The 22,957-nt window shown below is 35.2% G+C and overlaps 1 protein-coding gene across 3 annotated transcripts in view; it reads right to left on the bottom strand.

Moving 5' to 3' along the window:
- The window catches only part of LOC136806379 (glutamyl aminopeptidase-like), a 46,200-nt gene extending 32,325 nt beyond the window's left edge, over positions 1 to 13,875 (bottom strand). The window contains exons 1-11 of one of the 3 annotated variants that reach the window (XM_067062941.1): positions 13,780 to 13,875; positions 13,495 to 13,572; positions 11,535 to 11,735; positions 10,857 to 11,132; positions 10,487 to 10,670; positions 9,653 to 9,929; positions 2,735 to 2,855; positions 2,092 to 2,246; positions 1,337 to 1,450; positions 296 to 430; positions 58 to 123 (exon numbers count right to left, since the gene is read on the bottom strand). In XM_067062941.1, coding sequence (XP_066919042.1) covers positions 58 to 123; positions 296 to 430; positions 1,337 to 1,450; positions 2,092 to 2,246; positions 2,735 to 2,855; positions 9,653 to 9,929; positions 10,487 to 10,670; positions 10,857 to 11,132; positions 11,535 to 11,727 — 1,521 coding nt within the window. In that variant the 5' untranslated portion in view covers positions 11,728 to 11,735; positions 13,495 to 13,572; positions 13,780 to 13,875. Of the gene's footprint in view, positions 1 to 57; positions 124 to 295; positions 431 to 1,336; positions 1,451 to 2,091; positions 2,247 to 2,734; positions 2,856 to 9,652; positions 9,930 to 10,486; positions 10,671 to 10,856; positions 11,133 to 11,534; positions 11,736 to 12,753; positions 12,932 to 13,494; positions 13,573 to 13,779 lie in introns of those variants that run through there. The other 2 variants (XM_067062943.1, XM_067062942.1) reach the window with 2 other exon arrangements.
- Positions 13,876 to 22,957: the final 9,082 nt, after the last annotated feature.

Below are 22,957 nucleotides of genomic sequence, written 5' to 3'. Positions count from 1 at the left end.
ATGAAGGAAAGCCAGCAAAACAGAGCAAAGTATTAGAAAAATTAAGCATAGTTTTACCTTCAATCCAGCTTTGAACAAGTCTACCCCAAGATAGTAATCCAACATTTGAAAAAGTGCAGCCCCCTGAAAACGTAAAACATTCAAATGATAAAGGGATATTTGATATATTGATCAACTTGATCTTATATCCTATCCTTCAAACCTTCAACTTTCAAAATTCAGAGCCTAGAGGGTATATAAGTAAATGTTTGACCACAGTCAAAGACTCGAGTAAAAGATTGTGTAAGATTTATACCTTGTTGTATGTGATGGAATCGAAAATTTCTTTGATTTGTCGTGGATGAGTAACATCCTGCGATATGGGGTGTGAAGAAGCATAGGAATCTAACGTCATTCCTGTACTCCAGTCACCTACCAGATAGTTGTTTTTCTGAAATAAAATTTCGAAGTTTCATTTTCGAAAAATCTAAATCAGATAAAGATTAACACCTAGAAATGCTAGAGATTGTAATGCTCTTATTTTCAATGATATCTCAAAACACAATAAGCCAACTATTTTGAGGAACACTTTACTCCGGGGGTGGGGGTGTAGCGTCTCTAAGCGTGGCAGAAACGTCAAAAATGGACAAAATTGAAATCGAAATTTAGTCTCTCTAAGGTTCGATTTTCGAGCTTTGCCTCGGATATACCCGTCCTCTCGCAAACTTAGTAACCCCTCCTCCCCCAACTTTACGGAAATTCAAGGAAATAAATAACTTGTTACTATGGGCCCGTTTGTTTAAAAGTCGATTAGATTAAATCCCGTTTACTGCTAAAATTGCGATTACATTTCGATTCGTTAATCCCGGGGATTAACTTCCGTTGAGTTGTTCGAACGTTAGATTAACTAATCGTGTTTTTTTGGCATATTTACGGCATTTTGGCCGGAAATCTTTTTCTCAAAAATCAGGCTCCATCAAATTTTAGGTATTGCCATTTTGCATCAGTGTGCAAAATTTCATAAAAAATATAATATACATCTCGGGAAATTCAAGAGAAACCATTTTTCCGGCGATTCTCGGCTGTTCCGGTGATTTAGAAGTTAGAAATTTCTGGCTTTAAACTCTTGGTTCTGGCCGGAAAAAAACTGGCCAAAGACAACCGGTATTTTCGGTCAGAGCTGGTAACAGACGGCCGGACGAACGGACAACGGTAGGTCCAAAAATCAATTTAAAAAATAACACACGGCCGCTCTAGTTTACTTTAAGTGGCCATGACCAACATAGTTATTTGAAACAGACTGAATCATCCTGTAAAATATTCAATTGAAAATAATACCACTATCTGAATGACTTACGACATTCCATTCGGGGTGAACATGATGGATGGCATAGTTTTCCATGTAGCTGGCCAACCCTTCTTGAACCCATAAATCGTTCCACCATTTGCACGTCACCAAATTACCGAACCACTATAAAGTGAAGACGCAATCAAGCATAAACGTGTATGTAAAAGCCATAATGTCATTGGGCTTTTCCAGAAAAAAACCGTGCACCCCCTGTTGAGGAGGTCCAACCTTTTGTGACCTACCCCCTTGGAATTCCAGGCAATTTTAGGATCATACCCCTCTGTAATTCCGAATTTTTACAAATTTTCAATCATTACCCCCTTGGAATTCCGCTTATTTTTGACGGATTTTAGTCTTCCCTTATGGAATTCCACTGTATTTCAAATCTTACCCCCTTGGAACGGAAATGGACCTCCTCAACAGGGGGTGCACGATTTTTTTCTGGAAAAGCCAATTAGATGTTGCAGTTTTAGAGAGTGGTATTTGTTGAAGGGACTTTATCAAAATTTTGAAATTTCTGTTTTCAGCTCTACCTTTGTTTTCAAAAAGAGCAAAAATAGTACTGCAATGCTTTTGCCAACAGTACCGATTCTCTTAAGATGCACTAAACTTTGGGAGCTAGCTTACTCGAATCTTGTATAACCTTTAAAAAAAGAAATAATGAAATATAAAGATGCAGTTATCAAATGATGAAGTAAAAAGGCACTAAGTATATGAGGACAGTGATATTTTAGAGATATTGGAGAGGAAAGAACTGAGGTTACCAGATGTGCGCATTCATGGGCGATAATGCCGGCCGAAGATCGTTTGTTTCCTTCCGATGAAACACCAGGCGTGTACAAGAGACGTGACTCTCTGTATGTGATGATGCCCCAATGCTCTGTCGCACCTGACCCGTAATCAGGTATCGCAAACATGTCTATAAGTATATGAAGAAACGTCGTCAAACCTTTTACAAGCTTATTTTTGTCAAATTTTGGCTTTCTTCCACCAACATTTCGGTCAACTTTTTTTTTCTCTCTCTTTTGAACCATGAAGAACAACTTGTTTTCTCAACTTTAAACAAGATGATACAATACCCCTACCCATGATATCGATATTCTGGTCTCTTTGGTCTCCAAGGGTCACAACCAGTCTCCATAGTCTCTTAATATAAGTTATAGCACGTAATAGCTAATACGCTATTATAAGGTATTTCTATTACAATATCCCTACCCATAATATCAATGTTCTGGTCTCCTTGGTCTCTAAGGATGTTGTAGATTTGGTAGAGATTAACCATATTTATTCGTTATATTTTTGGCATAAAGCGTTTGGCATAGTTTCGTATAACGATGGTAAAAAGATTTGTAATCACTTTTTTGCCTTATGGGTTATCAAGGGACTAGCAGTGATAACACGACATACCTAATTTTGGCATTGGATAATCAACGCCCAGAAAATCTTCCATAAAAGCCATCATCTTGATGCTAACATTGTAGGCATACTCCGTTGAACTAACCAGTTTTGGCTGACTCCAAATTGTGATCTGAATACAAAAAAAAAAGGAAATAACAATGCAATCGACAAAATATGGTATTCACCTTACTCTTTACTTCTTACTTCTTTACTGCTTCTTCTTCAGCTCGTGTTCACAGGTGCCAACATTGAGTGGTTAGGGCGAAGGGAAACCATATCCTTCTTTTTCTTTTTCTTCAAGACCTCTTCGTAGAACTCGTCTGCTGACTGACCATCAAGCACATGGACTTCTAGTGTTTTGATTTGTCGGCCTCTCTTTTTGTTAGTGTTGTCGTTAAAAAGCAGTCTTTTGACGATGCTGGTGTTCTTTTGTCCTGCAATATGGCCAAGTTTTTCTACTGTCGTTTGACGTATTGAAGGATATCTTCAGTCTCACAGACGCGTAAAACATCTTCACTTGACATCACCAAGTGGAAAGTTTGTTCATTGTTTTCATCGATCCTTCTTTCATAGCCGCATCTTACCATCTTACGAAGCATATTAATGTAGGTGGATCGGAATCGCTGTTGTTATTATTGTTGTTGAGTTATATTCCACGTTTAACAGGATTATGTCAACCGACTGCGCATCATTACTGTATTTATGAGATATACCCTTTTTTTAAGAATATCTTTCGATTGTGTAGTTTTTTACTCGTTTAATTGTACTTGTTTTGAGCAACAACAATTCTTAAGGTCAATCTCTACATTGTTGAAGTTTGATTGAAGTGCATTTTCGATGAATTAAGCATTAAGCGTGACGATAGATTGGGGATACTCATCTTGGTTTTGGGACTTGAAATTTATTATCATCGTTTGGGTTTTCTTGGCGTTTATTTGGAGATGAAAACGAACAAATTTTTCATTGAGGATTTGCGATCCTTTTTCTTAGTCTGAAATACTTTTGAATGCAAGTTATAAGTAGTCGGCGTAACCAGCCCAGTCAACAGTATGTTCACCGTAATAGCTTCAACTCTTTCATCTCTAGTTGTAGAGATGGCACGAATTTTGTATTTCAGTTTAAGAAATTTAACATTGTTCTCTTCAAGGTTTTACATAAACACACGCATAGCATAATCCATGTACAGGTTGTAAAGTGGTGGAGATTCTGGTCCCCCTTGTTGAACGCCAAGCTCGTAAAAATCATCTGGAGTCGGTGCTAATGATGTTAATGTTTTATGATACAATGATTCGAGTAGATTTATTATGGTAGGCTTAGTCTAGCAAGCTAGACGACTAATTCAGACATAGTAGAAATAAAGCAAAAAGTAATGGAGGGAACAAACTTTAGTCGCCTAGAAACCAAGCCAAAAGTTGTATATTGATATTGGTTTGCTATTGTTGATGAAAAAGAAATCTATGGGACTTGTTCGGAAAAAATGCTTTGTTTTGATTTCGTAAATCGATTTGATAAAAGGAGAAATCAGAACACACAACCGTCGTGTTCAGACCTGAAAGTTTAAGTTTGGTTTAAGTAGTACTTTGTTGATATGGGAATTCAATTATAATCACTTTTCTTTTGTCATCATCGATTGGTGATCTCGAGGAATCTCCTTTCCTAACTTGAAATCATGTCATCTTCTCTCTTGAGATACTTTGAAACAAAAAAGATTTCAGGGAATCCCTCTGCAAAAAAACTAATTCGTGTTCGTTGAAGCCATTACTGCTAGAGATGCTCCGAGCGTCTCTAAGTCATAAATTTCACGTTCTTTATTCTTCATTTACAAAAGGAGCATGCTTTTCACTTGCGAATTCTGATTTCGTCTATTCAGAAAACTGTAACAAAATCGTAAAAGCTTTTTTTTTAAACCAGAGGGTGATTCCTTTTTAAACTTTGGTTTAACTAATGAGAAGCGTGCCGTTAAATACAAAAGGAATATAAAAGAAACATGTAGACCTAATTGCTTTAAACCTTGGTCTGAACACGACCAACAATTTTTCTCTCGAAAAATTATTCTCGATTTTTATAAAACTAACTCGAAACAAAAGAAAAGTGTTAATATTGCAATTAAAATTTTTTCCCGCTCAAAAGTAATTGTCTTGAAAAAAAAATGCGTATGGATTTGGGTGTTAAAAAGTTTGTTTTGTTTTGAGAGTTGTTATTGCTAGATCAAGAAGTAATGTAAAAACCCTTTGTTTTCTCTCTACGCAAGTTTCTGCGTAGCAAGCCATGATTCTATAAGACAAGAACACCGGATTCTTCCAGTCGTTTTTACAAACTAAATTCCTTAACAGTAATCGTATTATCATATAACGATTATACTACTGTATTACACGCATTAGTAGGGTAGGCTCGACTTGCTCGGGATATCTCTGGTAGATGGATTCGAAGAGCCAATTTCGCACAACGTGGTCGAACACGGAGCTCAAATGAACGAATAGGAGATAGAGTTACTTTTGTGTTCTGTCCGAAGTCTTTTTGTCACATATATGCCGTCTGCGGTTTCTCTGCCCCGTCTAAATCCTTACTGCTGGTCGAGATGTTGTTTGTAATACCAGTCTTTAAGTCTATTCAAGATTATTATCATCGTCATAATTTTACAAAGACTTGATCCTACTTGTAAACCTCTGTACGATGTATTTTGCACTTCCTTTAGCTACTCTTTTCCATAAGGCTGCTCCTTTCCATAAGTTTTGAATGACCCCAGATGGTATAGATTTCTTCGTCCATATTTGAAGAAGTAGATACTCGAGCTCTGACAGTAGCATGTTTGATTCGACTGCATGCTTGATGAATTCTGCAGGAAAATCGTTTTAGGATTTACCATCCTTTAAGGATTTGAGGGTAGATACAATTTCCTTCTTTTTTGCAGGGTCAAAATTGATGAACTGGCAGGTAATTTGTTGCAATACAGCAATATAATAATAATTTGGTATATCAATGAGTTCAATCTCCATTTCGAATTGTATCCGATCGGTAACAGAGCAAAGAATTCAGTTCTTTATCGTTTTTCTAGAGTTCTTTTTCGCTGGTCATTTTTAATTTGGGAGGGAGTTCCTCGTTTGCAGCTTCCTCAACAATTTTTAAAAGATTCTGTGAAAACACATTTACGTCTTCATCGAACGGACGAAACCCAGCTGGCACACAAACCGAAAGTACATATAACGTTAGATAGACGTTGAAACAACGTTGTGTGCCAGCTGGGAAGCGTTCGTTAACATCGTTCGACTCTCACTCGGTGCTATGATTCACTTGGCAAGTGAATGTACCTTCGCACGGATCGACCCGTGCCTTGTGAGTGGGACTGGGTACCATCACTCTGATGAAAGAGTATGGGGAGCATGCTAGGCATTGCATGTGGTGTGGTGATGATACTCATAGGCTCAACACCTGCGAAGACGTGTGTCCTCCCGTGTAGTTCGAGTATCGTCGTCTATACACCAATAACTCTGTGGTGTCTTAAGCGCAGGGTTAGCAGTGTCTGGTAAGTGTGGCAATTCCCCTGTCCTAGAATAGGTATCTATCCAGGGATAGGGCCCATTCCGGATAATTAGGAGGGTTTCACTTCTCGCCCCTTTCTCTTCGGTTCGTTTGGTATTTTGGTATATCTTCTTCGAGCAATTCTAGTTGTGTACACAATAATGATCACTTTGAGTAGTCGGTGGACTGTGTCAAAACCTATACATCGGTAAACTCTACAGTTTGTCATATACTTTTTGACGTAAGATTCAGTAAGAATATAATCAAGGACATTGCGGGTTTTCCGTCATTACTGTACCATGTAGAACGATGTATCATACGGTTGCTTGAAGAAAGTGTTCGAATACAGAGTTTGCTAGGGGGGCAGTACTAAAATCTGGGACATCATGATGTTTAGTGACGTGGTGGTGGTGGTATACCGAAAAAAATTAAAAATCCTTTTAGTACCATGGAGTACTAAAATACCAAAAAGGTGGTATCCAGACTAAGATTTGAGAATTATTTAGAAAAATGGTACTAAAATTAGTGACTTTCAATTTTTTAAATCTTTTTCAGAATTTTTCGTGATTTTTTTTCATAATTTTTGAAATTTTTCAAAAGAAATTTTAAATTTTCCTAAATGAGAAAATTTCCCAAGTTCAATTATTTTTGCATCCAATCAATCAAATGTCTAAGTTTGCTAAATTCGTAAAGCAGCATTGTTTAAAAGTATCAATACTCGCAAAAAAACAAACACTGCATAAAACCATCTTCTTTCCATTTTTTGGAAGCCCGAAAAAAAAATATTTTCGGACATCAAATAAAAAAATTATACATTTCCAAATCCTTTTTCCGAAAAATTATCTATTCCAAATTTTGAAACAAGAAAGAATTAGTTTTCGTGATATCAAAAATTGAGAAATGTTTGTTTTTCGATTCGATGGAAAAGTAATTATTTTCGGACAATTACTATAATTGAAAGGATATGTTTTTTCTTTTTGACAGCTTTGGATTTCCAAAAAGAGCCACTTTTCTGAAGGTGGGGATGTGGAAATTATGAATTTTTTTAATAAATAAATGCCCGACCAGAGTAGTATACATCCAATACATAAACAGCCGGTGAAGCAACACCGAAACATACTTTGAAACATACTTTTATTGTCAAACGTTAAAGATATCTTTTTGGGGTTTTCTAAAGGGGATCTGACTGTGCAGACAAGCTGTAATATTCCGTAAACAATGTTTTTAATAAAGTTTTAATTAATGCTTTCAGGTTTCTCTAAAATCAATTTCTGCTCTAATTTGTTGTCCTAAAATTTACCATGAAATCACAAATTGCGAGCAAGTTAAAATATGTTCATTCAAAAGGGCATCGAATAGGGCTAGAGCTTTAGCAAAAGTGAAACTTTTTAGAAGTACGAGCGTGGCAAGCTCAGAGGTTATTATTTTTTTCTAGTGGGACTGATTTAAAGCCTTTTTTGGCAATTATTTCTCCACTGGGGTGACCAGCGGATGGGAGCCAAATTGGGTACAGAGGCAGGGTGTCCAGTGAGTAGGGGACTCAGCACAAGAATTATGAGTACATATATATTAACTTCACCATATATATTAATATGAATTTATTTAATATTGACTTTAATTTTAAAGAAGAAAATCATCCAAGTAGAATATTAAATCGAATTTAATCTATCGTCTAATTTCATTAAAACGGCAGTAATGTCGGTTGATGAAAACTTCGTATTTAAAATACGTCAGAAAATTAGTTGTTTTTTTTACACTTTCCTGTTCTGATAGTATTTCTTTTCGGAAGGTTTGATGAAATTTTTCTTTTTATATAAATTTACCAGCAAAATATTTTTTCTTTTCGTGAATTTTCGTCGTCTAGCAGAAGTATTTTTCGTACACCAAATAAATAGTTTAGTCATTCCATCAAAAAAGATCAAAAAATCAATTCTTCCTGTACAATATCGAATTTAGAAAGCTTTCCTATGCAAGAGCTTCGATGAAAACCTATTCCTTTAACAAATATTTTATCAGAAAATTAGTTCTTTTCGTACACTTTCTTGTTCTGATAGTTCTTCTTTTCGGAAGGTTTGATGAAATTTTTCTTTTTATATAAATTTACCAGCAGAATATCTTTTCTTTCCGTGAATTTCCAACGTCTGATAGTAGTTCTTTTCGGAAAATCATAAAATAATTTAGTCTTTCCATTAAAGTGTATCAGAAAATTAATCCTTACCCTGCAATTTCGAGACCGAAAAGATATCCTTTTCGTAAATTGAAAAGAAACAGGTATTCTTTCCAGTACTTTTCGAGACAGAAAATGATAACTTTTCGGTTACAGAAAAGAATGGAAATATATTCTTTTCGGAAAGCTTCAAAAGGATACTTTTCGTCCTTATCATGCACTCGAAAAGAAATCCTTTACGTTGCACGTAAATACGAAGAAAGAAATCTTTTTCACCGTCTATCGGACAGTCGGAAAGATCATTTTTCATGCAGTGAAATATGTTGCAAAATTCAGCACTTTTGAGAAAAATGGTCCCAAGATTTATTCTGAACAGACCAAAATTGGGTGGTCTCATTGTCTAAAAGTCCCTAAAATTTTTATTACATGGGTACTAAAATACCACTTCTCTAATATGTGGTGATGGTATGCAAAAAAATAGTACTCATATATGTCTGAGATTTTAGTACCGACCCCCTCTTGGTTATCAATACGAATCTTTTATGAAAAATGGTAGTTGTAGCGTTGAAGTCCCCGACAACGATAAGCTTCTGCTTTTTGGGGTCTTTACGATTGCAATTTCCTTTCGGACCTAGATCGAAGGATGATGGTGATTACGATTGCCTTGTTTAGATTTGAGTAGAACATGACTATTTGTTGATCGGTTCCGTCTGCTTCTGTTAGTGCGTAGCCGTTTGCAACTCGTAAATATTGAACTCGTTAACCTTTAGATCGTTGCCATTACGCAGGGGTCTGAGAAGTCGGGAGTAGAAATGTCAATATCTTTGTGTATCCGGACAAGAATACCGACATCTGCTTGACGTTTCTTCTTGTTTCCTTGCCAGTGAAATTCAAATTCTTCACCGGAGTCTAAACGAGTTATTTTCGCACCAACGTCTCACCACTGTACTTCTTGGAAGCAGCAGAATGCAAGTTGACATTTGGCGAGTTTTTTTTTCGTTTTCGGGGGCATTGAAGGTAAAGAGTAAGAAAGATTTGATAGTACTTTCTCGTTCACAAATTCAAATCTGTTGATAGTTGTACTGCGCTATTATGAACGAAATACGTTTTGGTCACTCTTGGCATCCAGCCACCATGCCATTCAAATATTTTGAAATATACTTCAAGAAAACTTTACTGAATTTTTTGAATAGGTATTAAATTTAAAATTAGTAATAATAATAGAGGTCAAAGGGACAAACCGTCATGTTGTTATTGCCAGTTATTCCTTCATACTTTGATTGGAATTGCGACACGATAAAGCAAATTAGATAGGGCGACATCTTGACTGTTTTATTGAACCTTGTTGTCGTTATTCCATTGGAAGTTTCTATCACTTGGCCAGGTTCGTTTGAGCGTGCATGATATTCTGAAGGGTGCTTCATTGTAATAGAAAAAGTCGCTTTTAGATCAGGTTCATCCAAACAAGGAAAAGCCCTTCTTGCATCGGTTGGTTGAAATTTTGTCGTCAATAATGTCCTGAAATTCAAAGCGTTTTGTCATGGAACACCACAGGTTGTGACGAACAAATTTCAAAAACTTACTGTCGTAATGGGTAATTCCATTTTATATCCATATAGGGGGTTGGACGAACATTTCCAGTTGGTAATCCGAGCAGAATTTCCAGGGGGTCTAAAAAGTGTTTTTTCATTGTCCCAGGGGGTAAAATATTATTCTAAAATTTCCCGGGGATAACAGACCGATTTCAGTTCGACCACCGTCACTTTAAGGTATCAAAAGAAATTTTCCAAAGGATTTTTGAAAATTTGCCATTTTCCAGGGGGTATCCACACATTTCAAAAATATTTTTTTTGACTTGAAAAGGTTCCTCCACCCTCTTGTATGGAAATTTAATGGGATGGCCCGATATACCTTCATATTAGAAAAGTCATAAAAATTAACGAAATAGTCAAAAAGTAGCACTGTGCAGTCATTCCACTGTTCTTTCCTGACAGCCATCAGCACAATTACAAATAAAATACGGACCAAATAAAAGATATACAAGCATAGTCAAATTTGAAGAGAATAATACTTACTTATTTTGTCCATTTTCTTTGTACTGGCTTTTGTAATATCCAGTCAAAGTACTTGATATGTTGGATTTGAAGTTGAGAGTAAAGGAATAATTGCCAACTGAGAGGTCTTCTTCAAATTTCGTGACATAATACTCGTTTTCAGGGTATGCGAAATGGCTCTCCATCTGCGCTACTTCACTCTTACCTAAAACATTTCAGTAGATTGTCTAGCAATAAATAAAATCCCAGCCAACTTATAAGTAAATGTGGCATCCCCGGATTAGAAGGAGACGAGAGATTTTAATGAAAAGAAAATAATGGTAAATTGTTGGACACTTAGAATATAAAAAACAACTTGAATGCACATATGGAAAAATATATTTATTCTTACCATCAATGGATTGTAGATTGACTTTAGTGATCAATTTCTCCTTGATATGCACAAGGATAACATCAATAGGCTTTGAAACTGACAGGAGAATTTCCACCTGACCATCATACTTCAGGTTTTTGACATCACTAAGTATCTCCAAATTGTAATGATATGGTCGTATATGTTCGGGCAGTCGTACATTACACCACTGTTTGCCGGAACACGCAGGTTTCCCGCTTGGTACGACAGTTGTTGAGCGAGGATTCAAGGTCGTTTTTGCTGCATCACCGTTCCCTAAGAAAGTGCTGACGATGATAAGAAGGATTACGTAGGTACAGGTTGAAGTCAAACCCATACCAATCAATTCGAGCATGTCATTATTTAGCGCTCACACTCGTCCAAAGAATAAAAACCAAAGAGAAATGACGAAAAAACATTCTATAAAAAGAGACCACTACTGTAATGTTAAAAGGCCAGTCGTGTTCTGTATTTTGTCTTTCATTACGATATCGATAGTTTAAAATAAAAGTGTATAGAATTTTTCAAGTTCGAGTTTTTTATGTCATGGCGACCAACACTCTTGTTCCAGAAAACACGTGGTTATTCTCTGTTTCCATTACTTGTTAAATACAATTTCGACACATGTATGTAAGGGACAGCTTAAGGTAAAGTTAATACTTAATAGTTTATAATTACCTCCAAGCTTTGCATATTTTTCTTCTACTTCTTCTCGTGCACTCTTTGCTGCCAAAAACCCAGTCAGTAAGCCGACAATCAGCAACAACAACACAAACACGACAAGAACAATCCGAAATCTCGTCCATGAAATACCATTAGAATGTTGCTTTTCTTCGAGACTAAAAGTCTCTGTCGAACTTGTGTTCACCATTTGTTAACCTAATCAAAACGAGAGGATAATCTAGTAGATAATTTGTAGTGAAACCGTGATAAAATGACAGAGAATTAGCGCCATTTTACAAGAGATATATGTCGGTGTTTTTTTAGAATGTACCTGAGGGACTTCTCAGAGATCTTTAATAAATCATCTTTCGCGATATGTTTTTTGATGTTAGGAATTTTTGGACCTTATTTTCAGAAATGACGTATTTTTCCAAGAGGATTCCAATGATATAGGTTTTGGAGTAATTTGGGATGAAATATTCCAGAAAATCAAGATTTTCTCATTTTTACTATAGCAGTTTTTTAAAACGGCTTTATCATCTAAACTCTTTGGAAATCTATTGTTGATACCATAAATTTTCAAATTTAAATTTAAGGAGTAGAAAAGGATGAAGAATTCCAGAATTTTCGATTTCGGGTGACATAAAAAGTGGAATATTTTATCCTATGTCACTCTTTCGGTGAATTTATTGCTATTTTCTAAAAGATACACTCTTTACTATTACACTCATTTAATTTTCACCTTTAAAATAATATCCATTATTTTTAAAGCATTCTTTTTGATAACCCGTTTTTTATCAATATTTTTGGAATATATCATCCTTTTCTACTCCTTTCATCATTTTGCTTACATTTTCTAATAATTTATATGGTACACTATTTGAGAATATAATTTCAAGACGGAATCTTTCATAGATAAGGAGTAATTAACTGTGGAATTTTTCATCCTTCTGCACATAAGAAAGCTCTCATCCTATATTACTCCTAATTTTGTCCTTAGATTATAGCTGTTCAACTCATCCAATTAAAGCTGGACTAAAAAAATCGGAATATTTCATATTTTCTCCTTTTCTCAAAATAAATTGAAATACTCATGTAAAAGTTTTCATTAAAAAAGATTGCCTTGAACAGGAGATAACCAAAAAATACAATTTGGTACATTCTAAAAAAAACACCGACATATGTATGTTGTTTTCGGTGTTATAGGTATGCAAATTGCAGCAAAGTCTATTACCAAAAAAAGTAGTGCTGTTCTGCCGGGAAACTTGTTCTTCGTAGCTTATGATGCAAAGAGAAAACTCAAAATGTTTCATATGGTACAAAAAATTGTAAAAGATAACACACATCCAATTGCACAGAAATTTTAAACCAAATTTTGACAGTGATGCTTCTAAAGTATAAATCGCCACTTCATTTTAGTAGATGTTCCCTACTGACACAAGATCAACCACTCAATTAAACTGAAAGGATGTTTATATTCAAAACAACCTTTTAATAGAACGACGCCGATTGCATGATTTTCTTTGCAAATTTTATTTTTAGCCATGACATGGCGAGATACTTTGACATTTGGTGTAGAATAGAAAGTAGAAATAAAAACGATGTTTTTTTTGAGAGCAAAAGTATTTTCAACCAGCCATGTTGCGAATACATCATTGAAAGTGTGTTCTAGTTTCATCTTAGTCCTGGCACAAAAATTCATGTATATTTTTCAGAAGAGTCTAGGACACAGCGGTCATCTTAATTCATTGATTTTGAATTTTTGAAAATTTCAGTTATTCATCATAATTTTTGATTGACCTAATTGTATTTAGAATTCAAAAACCGAATTCAAGCTAGGTTTATACCTCTAAACAATAACAATTTTACTTTTCCCTGGACAACACATTGCAATTTCCTATTTTTCATACTAGAAGGATATACCTTGTCCGCCCTTTACCGGTCCTTTTAATTTCAACCTCCAAGTAAGGTTTACCTTTCTTTTTCACCCTTATACAAATCCAGATCTTCCCAATGATAGATTGCCAACGCCAATGCAATAAGGGCACAAAAGCTAGATAAAGTAGTTGGATAGAAGTAAAGTAAGCTATAGCTATATTAGTTTTAAACCTTAAGAAAATGTAATTATCTTTTTTCTAAAAACACATTTTTTTACCATACTTAGTCCTTTTTAAGATGATTGATAGATTCGAGACTTTCTTCTAATGGAATTCAATATATGTGTCAATTTCTATCAAGTTTAATAATTGTTTTGTCTCACCTATCGAATTATTTTCTTCTTGAAATAAAATCAATTGTATCATTCAAAATTATTTACTCCAAATGTACCATTCCAACAGCAATCTCGTAAACAAAGAAGGTATTACCTTCAAAAGCTTCAAAACCACAAAATTTTAATTTTACGTATTGAGTGAAATAAAAACAGTACAAAGGCATCAAATTACGTTTTTTTGTCACAGACAAATAAAACCTCAGTGCTAACTTTTAAACACACAACATTAAAATGGTGGTTAAATTGCCTTAAAAAATAACTTCAGTGTGTCTCAGAATGTGGATTTTTGATTTAACCTTTGCTTTTAGTTGACAAAGAAGTGTCGAGTTACAGATAATTAGGTACATTTTTGTCTTTGTATAATCCCGTAACAAAGGAATTTCAGTAAAATATAACGTACCTCATTTTCTCTTTAACAAAGGTTGACCCAACCCAAATTTTATTCAAGTTTCTGGTTGTCTTTTTTGGCGTACCTTGACGAAACCGAGCGCCGAGTCAACCATAAAATAACAGTTGTCCATCGATTGATAAATCACTTCGTATGTTCTATAAAAAAATAAATTGTCAACGATACGACAGCTTGTCAACAGAAGAGAACTTTCGTATCAAACCTTTAGATAGTTAATATTAAACCCCATGAAAAAGAAGCTGATTTTCCTGATAAGAAATCGCATTTCGGCGGACTACAAGGACTTCACGGGTGAAATAAAAACTTCACCAAATCGAAAATCTTTTCCAGAAAGTTTTTTGAAATGCAAAAGCTGGATAATCTTTCTTTGAAAATTTGGAACCTTGACTTAATTTTTTTTCTGTGCACATAGAATGAAAAGTCTACAGCCCCCGGCAATCTTCAGGAGGGGGCTAACGAAAATAGTCCCCAGCTGAATTTTAAGAATGTAGCCCCCACCTCGATGAAACAAAAAATGAAAAAAAATACTTGAAAGTTTTTAAAAATAAAAAAAGGCAAGGTCACTTAAAAAAACTTTAAAGTCAACCTCGTCTTTATGTATCCCAGGCTGTATTTACGTTACTGATTGACCCCAAAGAATACCCGAAATAATTGAAATTCCCGAAAACCGGTGTTTCCAGCATATTTTTGGAAACTTTGGCAAAAAAACAAAATGTGTCAGTTCAGTAACATCTTTATACACTGACCTTTATATATGCCTGGACCAAGTTTTTCAATCCTGGCCAAGAAAAATCTTTGATCAGAGTTTTTTTAAAGTGGTACTCTAATGGCAGCACTACTCAATAGCCGTGTAAATGCATCGAGAACGCTAGGTCCACTTGAATACTTTTAATGTTAATGATATAGCGCCGTTAGACCTTAACATTGTAATGGCTTCTTTGCAATGGTACCCTTTCAAAAAAAACTTCGATCAAAGATGGCGGATATAGCTTTGTCCAGGGATATATAAAGGTCAGTGCTTTATATACTAAAAGAATTTCATGTTTTGTGTCAGTCACGCTAAAATAGTACACTAGCTACGTTTATCCGGGGATTGATTTGAGTATGAAAGAAGTAGTCATGCAGTCTTGGTACAAAAACCTTATTTTCTGTCGAAAAAGCAGTTGATGATACGTCGTGGTTTAAACTGTATGTTTAAAATTTTCTTTTTCATACATGGCTGAGATAGAAAATTAGCACTACCTTTCCAATAAAACCTCCGTCTAAAAAGAGATTTGACGTTCGAATCGAAGAAACCCCGTGACTTTCTAACGAAAATTATTCTGATGTCAATTATTCAAAATATCGTGTGATGTCGTTGCAAATTCTCGAATTTAAGAAGGCGTGGCACCTTCTACGAAATATAAGTTTTTAAAGCCAATGCACAGATAAAAAAAGAGGTCTTTCACGCAAAAAGTGGATATAAGTTGTTGTCCCTTATACCTATGATTGTTTTAAAGCCTCCTCCTTAAAGCCAAGCGCGTTCAATTTGCTGGTCATTGTTTCCGTGCCTCATCTGAGATTATTTCCTCCCTTTTGCTTTGGAAACCTAAACGTGTGGCTCAGAGATCGAGAAAACTTACCTTTCCGGATGTGGTGAGCAGGGATACAGGCCTTGATCTTAGCGACCTGGGCACTGCTACGCACGACCGCGACTCCTGGCGCCAGCGAGTGGAATCCATTGTCTCGACTGCGGTCGAGCAATGATGATGATGATGATTGTTTTGAAATATCTAAGTATTGATTATTTGCTTTCGCACGTCAACCTCGAATTTGTAAAAAGAGCAAGATATTTTAGTTCTTTTCATTCTTTTCCATTTTCATACACTGACGATTTAGTTGCTGTTCTTCAATTTTCCGTTATGCTTTTCGATAAGTTCCCATTTTAGATTAATTGAAATCTCCTTCAAACTTCTGAAAGAAACTATCATATATAAATGACGGTTTCTATTTGCTAAGCTCCTCTTTTTTATGAAGATTTAAAGTCCCTTGATGGTTTTCATCCTCCCATTTGAAGCATAAAAAGCGTATTTACGAGAACTTTTTCCATTACTCGATGTACTCCCATTGTTATTGAAAATAATTCAGATTCCCGTTGTAAAGAGAGAATTAGAAAGTATCTACTATACCATCCGTATCATCAATAAGCTAGACTGGCGTTTGCGACGATGGATACCGTCAAGTTTTACCTATATTGTTTTTTTTATTTGCATGAGTGTTGAAAATTTGAAGTAAAGACAAACACAGTCTAAGGATTAAAAAACAAGTTCCTGCAATTAAAATCGTCTGTTTCGACAAAATTTCAGACAGTTTTGGTTAAAAATCAACATTTTACAGCACTTACAATCATTTTTTAGGGTAGGTCACTTATATAAGTCGAATGTAAAATATCTTTACAGGAAATGATGGTATTCCAACTGAAATATTCTAATAATACTATCTACATCGTTAAAGTTTTCTTTTCGAAAAAAATCAGCGAAGTTTTTCAAATTAGCGAGATACCATAGAGATCTTTCTATTTTTTCCGTGTATAATGTACCCTCGTTTAAGAATTCGAATTTCCAAACAAAACACACGAATTTCGAATAAAAACATTCAAATTTTGGCATACTGGAGAAGTGGGACGTGGGACGGTGGGACGCTCAGGTGGGACGCTCGAGTGGGACGCTAAGGTGGGACGCTAAGGTGGGACGGTAGTGGGACGCTCAGGTGGGACGGTAGTGGGACGCTCAGGTGGGACGGTAGTGGGACGCTAAGGTGGGACGGTAGGGGAGTGGGACGCTAAGGTGGGACGCTAAGGTGGGACGGTAGTGGGACGCTCAAGTGGGACGGTAGTGGGACGCTCTTTTATATGTATTTTGTCTTTTTCTTTTTATAATACAGTGAAGAGGGACAGGTCAAGTACTTATAAACAATACACAGATCGATCGAAATGTTTTTGACTTTTTTCATAGTGAATGGATTATAAAATAATAACATAATCAATTTGATCGAAGCTACAAAGACACAAAAAGCTAGTCAGTCAGATAAATCAATTTCTGGCTCCTCCTCTTGGCTCTTTTTGTGTAATTCAATTGTGTAATTTACAGAGCAATTTCAACAATTCTAACGCTCTTTTTAGCCTAGAGGCTAAATGTCTAAATCTGCGAGAACTGATTTTAAAGGGATAATCCAATACTACGCAAATCAAAATATTATGGTCACGTGTCTGGAATTTGATTGGTCGAGAGTATCATATAAAAAATGAACATTCCAATCACAGGGATTTCCCCAGAGACAAGATGTTTACTTTTCGAATTCAAAATTCGAATGAAAGGAAAACATTCGAATCGACAACAAAGGGTTACACCATCAGCATGAATAATAAAAGTATCCACATTAGGGTAAAATTTTTCACCGGGGACGGTTTTATGACCAAATTTTCCAGTGGGAAGGGTCTCTCTAGTGGGGCTGTGAGAGGGGGTGTTCCTAAGGTCTTAAGTCTAGCTTGAAAACTTTAAGTTAAAACTCTACCCGTCCAACCTAATTCAGAGCACTTCCAAATTGTTTGTTGTTATAAGATTATTGGGTTAAAGGGTTATAGAATTATAAAAGGCCTAATTTGTCATTTGTCTTTTACTTTGATGTTCAATAAATAATGAATACTGATAGATGTGGTTTCCTTACCTTTTAAAATTAGCAAAGTCCTAGTGAAGGTCATTTTTTTTCGAAATACGTTATCGCAGACTTACAGTAGTGTTCTATAAATTATTAGCCAAACCAAAAGAAAAGGAGCCAGAAATTGATTTCACATTTTTCATTAAATAATTATAAAGACAAAAAGACAATATTCTAATAAAAGAGCGTCCCACTTGAACGTCCCACTACCGTCCCACTCATGCTGAGGGGAAAGCCCTTTATTACAATTAGAATGTTTTCTTTTCATTCGAATTCAAAATCGTGTTTCTGGGGAAACCCCTCTGATTCGAATGATTACTTTGTTATTCTCAATAAATATAAACTCTTCGAAATATAGTCAGGCTGCTGCTGGACCACTTTTGTAAAAACCTTAGTGTGAAGAATCTAAAACCTATTGAAACCTGTTATATATGATTAAAGGGGGTAAAAAAGTTTTACTGGCCATTAGGTTCCCAGATTTAGCCTAGACAAAGTTGCAAAGGATTGAAAGTGTTGGAAAATAATAAAATTGTTCTATAAATTAGACAATATGAGCCTGAAGATAAGGAGCCAGAAATTGATTACACATTTTCCGGTGTTTATTTCTGACTCGCACGCATATTGCTTGGTAGCTTTTCGATCAAACATCCAATTTGAATATTATTGGTCAGCCTAAGCTGAGCATTCAAATAGGTAAAATTTTCTTCGTCCAGTTCCATAAGACAGCAAAAAAAAAATCTGATTTTCCGATCTTACTATGATTTCTAAACTTTCTTCCGATCGGGTGAACTTTTTGCGTACTTTTAGCGTGCGTTGTTTTTACAGATCAGTGGTGTTTCAAGATGGCGGCTCAAGCGATAAGTCAGATGTGATAAGTCAGTGTTGTACCAAAGTATTTCCAGTGTAAATCTGTTGCAAGCTTCAATTTCTGTCATTTATTTTTTTAACTCGGCAAATCAAAGACATGATTTTCATCAAGGGGATTCTTTTGCTACATCTTTTGAAGGTTTAAAGCCGTTTGCTCAAGTTTTTGTTTATGTTGAATTTTCTGATACTTTTTATTGCTGCTTTTTATTAGTTTTTGCAATAAAAACATATTTTTCTTGTTTGCCTCTAGGTGGGATTAATGGTGTTATAATGTTATTGGAATTTGATAAAGTTTACAAAAGTACAGCTACTGTCTAAATTTGATAAAGACTGGATGCAATCGTGCTTTTTTGGACTTGTTGGTTTGGACGTGTTTGATAAGGCGAATCGCAAAAAATTGTTTGGTTCCCGTCATTTCTACTTTAAAAAGTGGGGGTCATTCGGTCGGTCGGTCGGTCGAAAATATTTTTCTTTTAAGAAGCAGCTACATCTTGTTGAAAGGGAATCCGTGTGGACTGATCCGAATTAAGAAATTGAGAAACCGTGGATAAACTGGTTTTCGGTTTACTCTCCATTAGCATGCGGCTCGCTACTTCGATTTGAAAACTTGTAAACACAGAGCGTGCAGAGGTCGACAGTGGAAATCTAGCAAAGAAACGGAAAAGCTTTCCGACTCTCCAAATCTACCTGCTGACCGTAAATCAGGGTCGGTCAGATGACGGGAACCAAATGATGACATCACATCTCCTATTATTGGACTTGCAAAATTATGACAAATGGTCTTTGGAATTTGATCAATTATATTAATATTAATATACACAGTTCTTGTTGAAATTGATCAAACTATTTTTCACGCAGTTCCGGACGCAGATTGTGTTTTTCTAACCTTTTCTAATCTGGCGCACGTTTTGACTGAATGATGGAATGGAATGAACGGCGATAATTAATTGCTACTCCGCTGCCCTGTTGAATTTATTTATTATGGTCGTGTGTTTATTCCACCAAGGCGGTAAAGCGATCTCCCAAATTCATAGACCAATCAAAAGGGAGTTTAAAGCAAAATTGGGGAAAAATGAGCTTCCCTGCATAGTTATGAATTTTAAGTTTTGCTTTCGATTATCATTTGCCACCAGCAAAGTCTTCAAGATGGTTGTGTGCATGTTGTGTAACTTGACGGTATAAAACTACAAAATTTATACGCAGACTGGATGCAAATTATGTTTTTCTGGCCTTGCCAAATTTTGGCTTTGACTGAATAGCAGTCAGTTTTTACGTACCTCATTGGCCTTGCAGACAACAGACAAATGGTTTTTGTAATTTGACCAACTCTACCAAAATACAGTTCCTGTTGAAATGTTATAAATATGAACTACGTTTTGCAAAGTTTTTGATGCAAATTGTGTTTTTCTGGAGTTTGCGCTTTGTGACTTAAAGTTTGTAGCTTGTTAGTTTAAAGTGTTATTGGAGTTTTATCAAGTAAAACAAAAAATTCGAGTCTTTATTTTGGTTCTGACGTTTTGGCAATTTTCTTATTCATTATTTCTAGATAAGATGTGGATATTGTCTACATCTCCAACAGAAAAAAATGTATCATAACTGACTGGAATGAAATTAACAAAAAGTTTAATTACACTATGTTTCTCTTTCATTTTATAGTAATGAACTACAGCTTAATTGTTTGATGTCATAGAAACAGTGCTACAATGCTAAAGAGAAGTATACTGTGATCTTCTCGTGGGGGGGGGGGGGTTGGAGGAGCTCTCAGGCTTGTTTTAAATAATTTTAAATCAAGTTATCAAATGTTTCACATTTTGTACATTATTCAACATTTTTAGTCTACTCTGTTTCAGTACATCTGTTAAGGTATGTGTTCACCTTTCTTGACACATTCTCTTTAATTGATCATATCTTTAGAACAACAAATTTTTATACATCAAAAGTATACATTTTCTGAAAGCGAATAATATTCTCTTTCTAATGGTAAAAGTTTCAGCTGAATTTAAAAAACTGGGCAGGATATATTTAAAATCTTAAGAATTTCAACCTTACCTACTTCAAAGAAGTTAAATTCACCCATAGCTTTTGAATTTTGAAAAAATAATTTCGATACTATGTTCCCGATAGATTGAACTAAAAAGGATTTTTAGGATCTTAGGATTTTTTTTGGAATTGACTTTAACTCTTTAAATCCTAAATTCTGTAAAAGTATCGATGAAAAAGTAAATTTAAATGTGATTTTTTCAGTTATCTGTAAATTGAGGAAAAACAACTCTGTTAGAAATAACAAACTTTTTAAGTTTGATCTTTTGGGAATCTCATAAAAAAAGAATGAAGTCGATATCTAAATGCTATGGGTGACTTTAACTTCGTTAAAAGTAGTATGGTGTGGTAAAATTTCGTTTTTTTCTACATCAATTTGAAATTTTTAACGAGATGATTGCTGTTTATTTGAGTAATCAGTGAAATGTGTCAAAAATATTACTATTCAATAGAGGTGAGACTAAACATCAGCTGAATTCTCTCTTTTGTCTTTGTTGCTTCCGAAAGAGACAATTATTTGAGTAAATAATCCATCATAAGACGAACTTTGTTTTGAAATTTAAATGGTTATAACTCTGGATCAAAAAAAGATTTTAAGATCACGATTTTACCAAAATGAAATCCAGTAACTTTTCTTCCACTTTGACTGAAAAAAAAATTTTTGTCAAAAAATCGGAAAAAAGGTGTACACATACCTTAACCCACTTATTAAAGCTATCTAGCTAAGCTCTATCGGCTGACCTTCCAGCCTCGGCTGGTTTATTATTATTCGTTTATCATCCACTATATGATAAAAAAAATCAATATATATATTTTGGCAGAAATCCTGTGTAGGTTGAAAACTGAAGAACAGATCATGTATATGTGTTTTGTGAAAGTATTCATTTACTCATATTGAGTTCTTTTTTACTCGTACATAATTATCAGAGAAGCAAAAATACAAAAGCCTTACGAGAGAGCGTCCCACTACCGTCCCACCTTAGCGTCCCACTACAGTCCCACCTGAGCGTCCCACTACCGTCCCACCTTAGCGTCCCACTACCGTCCCACTACCGTCCCACCTTAGCGTCCCACCTGAGCGTCCCACTCGAGCGTCCCACCTGAGCGTCCCACCGTCCCACGTCCCACTTCTCCAGTATGCCTCAAATTTTGTATATTTTCAAATGAATTGAATTCACATTCGAAAACGTGAAATTAAAAACTTTTCAACTTTTCAAACTTGGATTCACACAAAAAAAATTTAATAGTTTATATAGTTTATAAAAATTTAAGTTAAATTTTTCTAAAAAATCCAAGATAGCTAACTCACGGCTAGTTCGGAACGCAGGTTCAGGTTCAGGTTTAAGGTTTAAGGTTTCAGGTTACAGGTTAAAACGGAATAATTGCCAGACCAGATATATATGTAGCATGTTTATTATATTATGTTCTTTTCTGTTTCTTTTAGTTACCACTTCTTTTACTAAAAAGTACTAATAAGTAAATAGAAAAACACTATTGTTTATGTGGTAACTTATTCACTAATCTTTAATGGAGTGATTTTTTTATCTGTCATTCCTGGTAACGTCTGGTGAGTACACTTGTTAAAGGTAGNAGCTTTTGAGGGAAAAGAGAAACGTTTTCGTAGATGTTTTCATGTTAGCAGTGTTATGAGAGAAACTTTAAAAATGGCCGGAGGGTCCCTTTAAAGAATCAGGCTCAAGTTTTTATAATGGCAATAATATTTATTTTAAATTTTATATGACGCCTTATGCCAATAATACTTATATAAATAGATGGATAGATGTCATGTTAACTTGACGTGTTTTAGGCCCCTTGTTATGATCAGGAATTCCTTACTTGTCCTTGTGATCATACGATCTCCCCATCCCATAAAGGCATGAAAGCTAAATATTAGGTTAAGTTAAAGAAAAAATGTTGTTTATACCTGAGCGGACAAAAAAATCCCAAATATTCTTTCGTCAGAAAAGAATCATGCCATCATGGAGCCAACTTTCAAGCCACACTTCTCGTACTCCTCATTGATTTGCAAACAACAACAAAAAAAAAAGTTAAAAAATGGTGAGAACTTCTCGATTCTGCAACACTTTGCCTTCGTATCTGGTTATCCTTCTTCCAGTTCTACACAACAGTCCTTCTTCTTTTTCATCGGAGGGA

This window comes from Clytia hemisphaerica, unplaced genomic scaffold, assembly GCF_902728285.1.
Source record: "Clytia hemisphaerica strain Z4C2 unplaced genomic scaffold, Clytia hemisphaerica genome assembly, whole genome shotgun sequence".
NCBI classification, from domain to species: domain Eukaryota; kingdom Metazoa; phylum Cnidaria; class Hydrozoa; order Leptothecata; family Clytiidae; genus Clytia; species Clytia hemisphaerica.
This window is presented reverse-complemented; position numbering and strand designations above follow the sequence as displayed.